Genomic DNA, 11028 nt, shown 5'->3' with positions numbered 1-11028 from the left:
TGAAACGGAATCACATAAGGAGATGAAGAAATTATAAAAAAAAAAAAAGAGGGGGGAACGAATGGTAACCATGAGATGCAGAGGTGGGGACTATCTGGGAGTAGGAGGAAGACCAGGTGAAAGTGGCAGTGGCCATGCAGCATCTGCAGAAGAAAGCATATGAGTACGTCGTTGATGGGATTCTAACGAGACAAAGCCCTTGGGAATCCCTTCCCACTTGTCAAGGACGTGTGGTAAATTTGGTGCCTCTATGCTTACTACCTAGCTCGAGTGTGCTACAGACTCTCCTTGCTTTCACTCTGCTGTCTACACTCTTGGCACTGGTTTATGTCACTTTGTCCATCATGGGCAAGACTGGGATCACACAGACTGAAAGCCCTGTGGATGATCCCATGTTTTTCTCAATATTCTTTTTAGGAGGAATAGCTTTCTCTTCTTTTGCCTCTATCAATCCTCCAGACGTGATCATTAATCCTGGGTATTTTGGGACATGAAGTCATGTCCCTTGGAGAAACAGCTACAGTCACATTGAGTAAGTCTACGGCAGTTGTGGAGAGCATTGTGCCCTGCTTGCGTAACTGTTCTGAGGAAGCTATGTCTGATCAACAGAAACTTAGAAAATAGGGAAGTTAAGTCTGATCAATAGAGACTTAAAAATGGTTCTCAGGAAGATGATATCAGGAACTGATAAGTACATAACAGGAAAGGTTGCTTGGTCCAATGGACAAATCTCTGTCTGCAATTTTAAAAGTACTGTGACAAAGGGGTGCTATTTGATGACTGGATTTATACCCACAAATGTTTAATTTTGTCTCTCACCTTTGAATAACTATGCAACTGCAGTTGCTACCACCTGGGTATGTGCTCCTGTCTACAGGACACGCTTAGCTAGACATTCAGTTTTGGCTTGCTGCAATTGTGCTCTGTAGTACAAAATAAGGTTAGGATGTGATTAAGTCAACAGGAGGGAGAGAAGAGGGAAAGAAACTATTAGGGTATGTTTGTAATGATGGAGCTCTTTAATGCTGATGTCATGGTTTCTTTTAATAAAATAACCAATGGTGTCACTGCTCAAGCTAGCAGGATTGTGATGGTATAAATAAAGATGGCACAGCTATTCGGGACCACTTGCTTGAAAGTCAACAGGTGGGCAGTGTCTTCATTTTTTACCATACAGCCCTTTCCTGTCTCAGGACCTGAACCTTGCAGTTGCAACTAGTCTCCAGCAGGAAAGGGGTGGGGGTAGAGAGATAGTGGGGGAGAGGCAGATAAAACAAAGTATATAGACACATATATACGCAAATGCAATAGTGAAACATCTTGCTCTGTATACTAAGTTTAAAAAGAAATAACAAATCTGAGGATGCTCAAAAAATCATCAGATCCTACTACAAAAGCCTATACTCAACAAAACTGGAAAATCTGGATGAAATGGACAATTTTCTAGATACCAGGTTAAATCAGGATCAGATAAACCATCTAAACAGTCCCATAACTCCTACAAAGATAGAAGCAGTTATTAAAAGTCTCCCAACCAAACAAAGCCCAGGACCACATGGGTTTAGTGCAGAATTCTATCAGACCTTCATAGAAGACCTCATACCAATACTCTCCAAACTATTCCACAAAATAGAAACAGAAGGAACACTGGACATTTTCCCAAAGGAGATATCCAAATAGCTACTATCAGGCATGAATTGTTCAAAAACATTAGGCATCAATGCAAATCAAAGCCACAATGAGAGGCCACCTCATTACCCACTATAATGCTCATGATAAGAAAAGGAAAGAAGAAAAGGATAAAAAGTGAAATCTTCTCTATAAAATCTATAAGACCATGCAAGTATAGCACTGATTTAAACATATTTTTTAACTTAACGAAAGCCCCTGGCTCATGAATTCATCTTTATGTTACTTCCTGTTTTTTAAAGTTTCAAAATGTTCTCCATTTACCAAAGTTATTTGAGTGTGAAGATGAGCAAAGAACATAGTTGTCTCTTTGGCTTCTCAAAAGTTGAAGTTTTGAGTGTAATGTCTATACTAAGTTGCCTGAGGTTGAACTGCTAATGCTAATGTGTGACCTCAAGCCATTTATGTGCAATGCTGGTGAATTAGACTCTCTCCCCATCTGAAAACAAGATTCCTGTATTTCAAGGCCATGATTCTAGTGTCATCCAAATGCTTTCAAATGTTATTCTTATCCTTTGACTTTTATTTATTTGTATTATCTTTCACTCTCAGATACAGTAATGAAGAATGTTTGTTTCTAGGCTTCAAGCACATGGACCCAGAACAGTAGGAAATGCCACGTGTTCTTGCCCCCTATGCACTAAGTTAGTGTGGCTATGTCACAGCTGGTGTACAAAACAGACTTCATTTCACAATGTTAGAGTTTCAAAAATAATGTGGTATCAACCTATGGTTAAAAGGAATAATTTGGTTGGTTGGTTGATATTTAACATAATTCCAAATACATACAGTAAGAAAATGCACATCTCTTATGGTGGTAAAATTGATAACATTTGTAATTTGATCTTGAAAAATTTAGTGATAGATACTGTGTCAATTGCCCATGATCTAAACATCTGTTATTGTGGTCAAAGAAACATTTGTGATATTAGTCCCTTTCTTATTCTTAACACCCTTTATGTATTAAGATGTTATTATAATCACAAAGCTAATGTTTTTCGTCTAGCAATATTACCCTAAATGGCCTCCTCACTAGATGTGAATAAATTCACAACACAGGCAAAGAGTGACCCTGTCTTTGAACACCTATCTTCCTTGGCTACCTTCATTTACACTTGGTAATGTAAATCTAAAGCCAGCCATCTATTGATGTGAGTATTTATGTCTGCTCTCCAAGCACTTTTCAGAATGCCTAGTCTTGGATTTAATGATTTTTAATCCCATGCTAAAGAAATCAATGTCATCTGAAGGATGATAAGAATCAGTTTCACAAAACACTCTTAAATATCTGCCCTGAGATTAATATACAGAACATTGATGCCTTACTTAGCTTTAATTGTCAGCTAGACACAGACTATAAACATCTAAGAGGAAAGCCTCAAATTGAGGAACTGCCTAAAGCAGATTACTTCTGTAGGCATATCTGTGGGAATTGTCTTGATTGTTGGTTGATGTAGAAGTGCCTGGCCCACTTTAGACAGTTCTGAAAGGTTCTGAGCTTTATATTAAAAAAAAAAAAATCTAGGAAGTATGAGCTTGTGAGCAAGCTTCCATGCTCCTACCTTGAGTTCATGTTCTGCCTGCCCTAAGGTGTTGGATTATTCTCCAATTAAGCCCTTCCTATATTGTTTTCCATCAGAGTGTTTTATCATGACAACAGAAAAGAAACGAGCAAGTGCACACTTGGACCAAGTTGGCTATTTACATTCCTCCCTATCTTTGCTATCCACTGGCTTCTCCTGAGAGGTGTTATAAGAAACAGCATGGTAAGAACCTTTTACTTTTTCACTCATAGGATGCTAAGGAGCAATTGAGCCAAAAACTTTGAAAGGACAGGCTCAAAATTCTTGAATTGGAGTAAATCCAAGATAGAAACATGGCAATGGGATCATGGTCTTTCCTGTACTTGAGGGATCTAATTCCTACTGCTCCACTAGGTGCCTTTCTATCTTTCTTGAAGTTTATACTCAGGCCCCAAGCCAATCTGAAGACTTATCCTGGGGGATCTTTTCTAGTTTTGTAAGCCCCACTGGTTTCAGCCTCTTCATCCCATCAGATAAGAAGATTCTACCTTTAGGTAAGAGTGGGATTTTTACAATAGTAAACTGGATTGTATTCACTTCCCCTTCAGAATGGCCCAAAGCAGCAACCCAGGTCCTCAGAAGTTGTGCTTTCCTGCTTCTAATGCTTAAACTTCCTAGTCCAAGCCAATGCCTTGTTGGTTTACCATGTTCTTATTCTGCTGGGTACTCCACAGTTTCCCTTAGAAAACTGGGAAAGAGAGGAAATAACAATAAGGGAAAGGGAGAGAGAGAAAGAAAAGGGAGGATGGAAGAAGGGAAAGAAAAAGGAAGGGAGATCAGGAAAAAGAATTTTAGGTTGCTAGTTTTTTCAATGGCCTGCTTGCAGGTTAACATTCAATCAACAGCTCTCATCTAAATATATACTTTTAGAAGTTTCTCTGTGTCAATAGGATTTCATTTTACCAATTATACAAAAACAAACAAAAAACTATAGATAATACTGACTTTTCCCCCCTGGAATGTTGATACTTGTGATTGGCCGCATCCATGGAGAATGTCTACATCATAACGTCCAATAAAAATCCTGAACTCTGAGTCCAGGTCAAACAATTACACACACATCTCACCATTTCATTACTAAAAGAAGGAGCATTTCTAAGTGGTCTTTTCTGTTTGTCAGTTTCCTGGTACTGTAACAAAATACATGCACTGGTTATCTTATAAAAGAGTAAAGATCTATGCTATTTTGAAGAATTTAGTCCATGGCCAAGCAGATCCATTGTTTAATGGCCTATCATGGCAGAGAATGCATGATAGATCAAGCAGTTCATGCCACGGAACTCACGAAGTGAAAAAGAACCATGGTAAGAGGTTGATTTCCAACTCCACTGCCTAAGCTTGGCTGTTCTGGATCTTGCTCTGTAGATTGACCTTGAGCTCAGAGATCTGCATGCCTGTCTGCTGGGATTAAAGGTGTGTACCACCAAGCCTAGATCTAAACTTAGCTGATAGTATCTTGCCCCAAAGTCCCACTCCCTTAATTCAATTTGAGTTAAATTTAATATCCTTGAACACAGGATTCAGCTCCATTTTACTTCCTGGTACCCCTTTAATACCCAAACCATATATTTATATTTTTCCTTTCTCAGCTTGTTGGCTTGTTTAAAATGCTCTTCTTGAGACTTAACCAGAGAACAAAGTCCATGATGAGTATTTCTGTCCTTTGTCAGTGGAATTAATCTGAGTTTCTTCACCTTAGCATTAGGCAGACTCTTCAGACATGAGCAAAAAGTAGCCACATTCTTCACCAAAATACTATAAAAACAGTCTCTAGGCCATGTACTAAAGTTCTTCTCCACTGAAACCTCTTGGGCCAGGTCTGAACAGTTGAAATCACTCACAGCAACAAAGGCTTCCATATAACTACGAGGATGGCTCATTAAGCCCCACTTAAAACATTCCATGGCTTTCCAAATCCAAAATCTCCTTCCAAACAAAAGCATGGTCAAGCCTATCACAGCAATACCCCAGTCCCTGGTACCAACTTTTGTCTTAGGATTTTACTGCTGTGAACAGACACCACGGCCAAGGCAACTCTTATAAAGACAACATTTAATTGGGGCTGGCTCACAGGTTCAGAGGTTCAGTCCATTATCATCAAGGTGAGAGCATGGCAGCATCCAGGCAGGCATGTTCAGCCTCTTCATCTGAAGGCCACTGGTAGAAGACTGGGTTATAAGCAGCTAGAATGAGGGTCTTATATCCCATACGCACAGTGACATAGCTACTCCAACAAGGCCACACCTTGTAATAGTGACACTCCCTAGGCCGAGCATATACAAACCACCACGGTGTGAGACAGCATCAGTGAGTCTCAAACTGGATACACTGCGTGAAAAAAATAAGGCAAAATGAGTATAGATAGTATCATCCCACATTTTTAAATTCAAACTAACCCATAAGTCTTAGAAAACAGATTACTAGCTTTCCAGGAATAAAGACATAGAGAATAGAAAGGAGGCATTTTCCGAAGGCATAGGAAATTTCTATGCATGATAAATGACATCCCATACAACTCACACTGATGGCATGAAAGAGAGCACAATCATGATACACATGATGGTGTACACCCTGCAAGTCACATCACTATAACAGCCAAATGCAGGGGCTGAGGACATGGCTCAGCAGGTAAGAGCGACTGCTGCTCTTGCAAAGGATGCAGGTTGACATCAGGCAGTCGAGCACTGCCTCTAAGTCCAGTTTCAGGAGATCTGATGCCCCTTTCTGGCTGCCACGGGTACTGGTGCATATTCAGACAAGCAGGCACACACACACATACGTACACACAAATATAATTTTTTTAAAATATGAATAATTGCAGTAGTTTATAAATCAAAGATAGCTGAAGCTTTTTGTCAAAAATTCTCTTAGCTAATATTTTAGGACCTCGGGATATAAGCTGTTAGCAACTCTACCCATCCTGATTTCTTATGCTTCTACATGCTAATTCATCAACAATAATTTTATGACCATAGAAAGGAATTTTTATAAATTTCAGGGATGGTAGTAATCCAATACCTACCAAGAAAGAACGTCCTGGAAAATCTATTCTGATCTTAAAAGACAGCGTAGAAAGGCAACAGCCACTGAGATTCATGTTCCAGGCCTGTGTTTGTAATCATTAGTTCTTGGAGGATGTTGATTCAGAGAAGTGTTCTGAATCACTGAGGTCTCAGAGCATAGAACTTTCTAGCTGTGAACCTCTTACATCTGTGGTTTGTGTGAACATGAACATAGGTAATCCTGTGGCTGACTAAAACCATAAAGTCTGAACCACACTCCAAACCCTGATGTATACAAAATCCTTTGTAAAAGGGTTAATTGCCAGCTATGTGTATGGGGAAGTGGGGGGAATGCAAACTTTGGTGAAATTCTTACAAACTACATAAGCCATAGTTTTAAGAAAAGGTGAGTAGGCTTGTGTGCTATGTCTCCCCAGAAAAATTTCTTGTTGCACAACAGCCAAACTCCACAAACACAAAAGTTTTGTGACTGACAAAGCTATATTTGGCTACTGTTCATTTCTTACTGAAAACATTAATCACCTCAAATATTTCCAATCAACAGACAGATTATATAAGCACTTATGAGGATATTAACATCTGCTAATAAATTTTTTTCATCTAACCCATTAAGGAGATGTTATAAAACATCTATCTTTGAGGCTGACCCAAGTATCAAATGGGATTATTTTATCCATCCACAGGGAAGTAAGTCACATTGGTTGTAATCAGAGCCTGCTTTGTGAGCACAATGAGGTAAACTGAGTAAAGCTGGGTGTGTGAAATATAAATCTCTATTTGCCATAGAATTTAATCGTCAAATAAGTGCACGTTGCCATCCCCTGTCACTCTGTCCCTTTAGAAATTCCAGGATCACTCATCCCAGAATTTGTACTTCCCTTCCCCCTCAGAGTCCTGGGAGGGGCTGAAGACCCCTAGTATTAGGCTGGCAGTTTGGCCTCAGACACTCATCTCTCTACTGGGCACAACACCAGTGCCTGCCTGTTGTGTACAGCACTCCCACGGTCACTCAGCCACAGCCCTTTCTTCCCCACATCGCCTCATCCCAGATAAGAAAACTCTCAAGGACCCTGGCTTCTGAATAAATCCTTCTCCTGTTTTTGAAAGTCAAGCATTCTGGGCTCTCAGTTCTATTCTGGCCACAATGTAATCAGGCACCACATTCATTTCATTGCCCCAGGCTCCAAGAAAGAGCCACAGAACATCCTCTAGGCTGTCAGCATTGTTCAGAGTGGCTCTTCATATGGTGGGAGAGACCAGAAACAGGGTGGATCTCTCTCTCTCTCCCAGACGTCTGGTTTCTGGAAGCTTCCAAGTCGTAAATTGATTAAACTCTACCACCCAGGATTCCCAGGCAATCCGTCAAGGTGTAGCTTATCATGAAAAGTCACTTACCAGAGGTTATCTGTAGGCAATGTATTCAACAAACAAGTCAGCAGACAGGATAGACAGTGGGGTGCTATCTTCTACATCATGTGCCTAATTGCCTTTGTACTTGCCTAAAAATCATCACCTCTCAGTAACTTCTGGCATATTTTACTTTCTTTGATAATACAAACCATATTAACACAACAAATTTTACCTGGGGTGTCTTTTTAAGAGTGGATCTAAGGGACAGCTTTCTCTTGGGAACAGCCCTTCCAAATTATTTATTGTGATGCCATATTCCCAACCTGAACAAAAAGATAGATTAGGCATTGATCACCTAGGTCACCTAGATTAGATTGTCACCACTAAATCTAGTTATTCTAGCGAGGGGTCAGATTAGACCCCCAAATAGCTGAGACCTCCAAATAAAAACTATAGTCAGTGATAGAAAGTGTTCCGTGGTTTAGCCCTGCTATGAGAATTAATGAGCAAAGTATTGCCAAATTTTCATAGATGATTCCAAAAGAAAGAAAATATTTTAAAAATTCTACTGGGATCCTAAAATTAGGAGGAACTGTATGTTTTTATTTTTTATTTTACAGCAGTCAATGGTGTTTGCCATGTTACCCACATAGCCAGAAATTATAGGCATCGTGAATCAGAATCAACTGCGTGCAAAACGAGAAACCCATGCCCATTTTCCTATTCATGGTGGCCTTAGCAACTACAATCCTTTCATTAGCTGTTTAATTGTCCTGGGAACATTCTGAGTCAATATTTTTATTTCCTATTTTCACCTGGCAGTGGTGAATGTTATTCTCCATTTTCTTAACATATGCCTAAATTTAACATGGGAGGCATGACAAGACACATAGAGGCAAAACAAACAGAAAACCCAAACAATTCAATATAGTGTTTCTCTGCTTAAGAGAAGATTTGAAAAGCAAAAGCTCTTACCACCAGGTTAAAACTGAAGCATTTCCTTCGCTGTATAATAAGACCAAGAAATGTATTTTAAGGATCTGTTTTTTGGTTTTTTTGTTTTGTTTTGTTTTGGTTTTTTTTGTTTTTTTTTTTGTTTTTGTTTTTGTTTTTTTTTGGTTTTTTTTTTTACAAGATACTAAAGGCATTTAATAGAAGTGCACAAGGAAGCTGCCCCTACTCTTTGAGACACTCAGAACCCAAGGCATGGTCAGTATTGTTTCCACTTTGTAGACAAACCTTAGCCACTGTCACGGTCTTCTAGCGTGGGAAATTCTTAGGATACAATTGGAACAGTTTGCCTTCCTGTGTGGGCTCAAAGCCGTATTTCTCCAGGTTGTTAGTATCAAAAGTCCCTTCTTTAAAGTCTTTTTCGATAGCGGGTGCAACTGTTTCCAGGAAGAGCGCTTTGGCAGTCAGAGGTGTGTCTATGCCTGCAGGAGCTCGGTAATTAACGTAGGGCTTGAGCTTGAAGCCGGTCAAGTCCGGGACCACAAATTCTGGAACCATTTCTTTTATTTGCACAAACTTCCTGTTTGTATAGAAGCCTGTTTTCTTGGCACCCCGACTCTTAGTGAAGGTGCGTGGTCCCCGCTTGCTTGTCCACTTGCTCATCCTGTCCGCTCCCCGCACCAGGCCTTGAGTCACAGCAGTCAGGAAACCCATGCTGGGTTCCGGATAAATCAGCTCTGGGCTGGTGGCTCTAGAGTTCGGCCCTCAAGACTCTTCTCCCTTTCCGACTTGAGGTCAGACACGGTTTCCGCAGCCTTAGCCGCTTAAAACACCGCCTGTCCGCTCCTTCACAGACACAGCAAGGTCCCCACAGCGATTCCGACCATAGGCGGGGTCAGACAAGGATCTGTTTTGATGAAGGATTTATTAGTCACCATCTCTTAACTGCTTTTACTGAAAGTAAGATACACTTTTAATGATACCCTTTTGATAGACTGAATCTCTGAAATGTTACTATTCGTTTGTGTTTTACATCTTAAAAGATGACTAGACTTGGGATTTTTATTATTTCTACAATAGTTGGTGGTGTTTTAAGCTGCAAATTAAACGTAGCTGTTTTAGTTAGGGTTTCCAATCCTGTGAAGATACACTATGCCCAAGGCAACTCTTACAAAAGGAAAACATTTAATCGAGGCTGGCTTACACGTTCAGAGATTCAGTTCATTATCACCAAGGCAGGCGCGTGGCAGCAACCAGGCAGACATGGTATAGTAGGAGCTGAGAGTTCTACATCTTCATCTGAAGGCTGCTGGGAAAAGACTGTCTTTCAGGAAGCTAGGAAGAGGGTCTCATAGTCCACTCCCAAAGTGAAACGCTTTCTCCAACAAGGCCACACCTACTCCAATAAGGCCACATATCCTAATAGTGCCACTCCCTAGGCCACGCATATTCAAACCACCATACCAGCTAATATAAAAAACGCATCAACGGTATCATTTTCATAATCCTTTTGAAATTTTTATTCCTGTTTTCTATCTACCTTTCTTCCTTTCTTCCCTTTCTTCTTTCTTTCTTTCTTTCTTTCTTTCTTTCTTTCTTTCTTTCTCTCTTCACTTTACATATTGATTGGTGCCTCTCCAGACACCTCCCCACACACACACAATCCATCCCTTCCCTTTCTATTTTGAGAGACTGGAGGCCTCCCTTGGGTGTCCCCTTCCCTGGCATATCAAGTCTGTTCAAGATAGGTGCATCCTCTCCCACTGAGGCCAAACAAGGCAGCCCAGATAAGGGCATATATTCCACAGACAGGCAACAGCCTTAGGGATAGCCCCCACTTCAGTTGTAGGGGGGATACACATGAAGATAGAGGCACACATCTGCTATGTGTGCAGGAGGCTTAGGTCCAGCCCGTATATGCTCTTTAGTTGGTAGGTCAGTCTCTGAGAGCTCCCAAAGGGTCCAGGTTAGTTGACTCTGTTACTCCTTGTTTAGAGTTCCTATCCCCTTCAGGGTCCTCAATTCTTCCCCCAACTATTCCATAAGAGTCCCTGAGCTCCATCCAATGTTTGGCTGTGGGTCTCTGCATCTGCTTTAGTCAGTTGCTAGGTGGAGCCTCTCAGGGGAGTCATGCTAGACTCCTGTCTGCAAGCACAACAGAGTATCATGAATAGTGTCAGTGCTTGCTTGTAGATTGGGTCTCAAGTTGAGCCAGGCATTGGATGGTCATGTCCTCAATCTCTGCTCCATCCCCTGTCCCTGCATTTCTTATAGACAGGATAAGTTTTGGGTTGAAAGTTTGTTGGATGGGTTGATGTGGTGGTTTGTATTATATGCTTGGCCCAGGGAGTGGCACTATTAGGAGATGTGACCTTGTTGGAGTGGGTGTGGCCTTGTTGGAGGAAGTGTGTCACTGGCTTAGTGTGCTTTCA

The 11028-nt window shown here is 40.8% G+C and overlaps 1 protein-coding gene across 1 annotated transcript; it reads right to left on the bottom strand.

Annotated features, from left to right (window-relative positions):
• Positions 1–8770: 8770 nt before the first annotated feature.
• Positions 8771–9497, bottom strand: Mrpl41l1 (mitochondrial ribosomal protein L41 like 1). The gene has a single exon (XM_087564092.1). It carries the CDS (start codon positions 9308–9310, stop codon positions 8906–8908), a length of 405 nt encoding a protein of 134 aa, XP_087420218.1. The 5' UTR covers positions 9311–9497; the 3' UTR covers positions 8771–8905.
• Positions 9498–11028: the final 1531 nt, after the last annotated feature.

This window comes from Rattus norvegicus, chromosome 8 (genome assembly GCF_021556685.1).
Source record: "Rattus norvegicus strain SHRSP/BbbUtx chromosome 8, alternate assembly SHRSP_T2T, whole genome shotgun sequence".
Classification (NCBI taxonomy): Eukaryota; Metazoa; Chordata; class Mammalia; order Rodentia; family Muridae; genus Rattus; species Rattus norvegicus.
Note: the sequence above shows the minus strand (reverse complement) of the source record. Positions and strands in the feature narration are given on the sequence as shown.

What these genes read in the sequence shown, in the direction of transcription:
- Mrpl41l1 (XM_087564092.1), bottom strand. Translation starts at nt 9,310, where the DNA reads ATGGGTTTCCTGACTGCTGTGACTCAAGGCCTGGTGCGGGGAGCGGAC.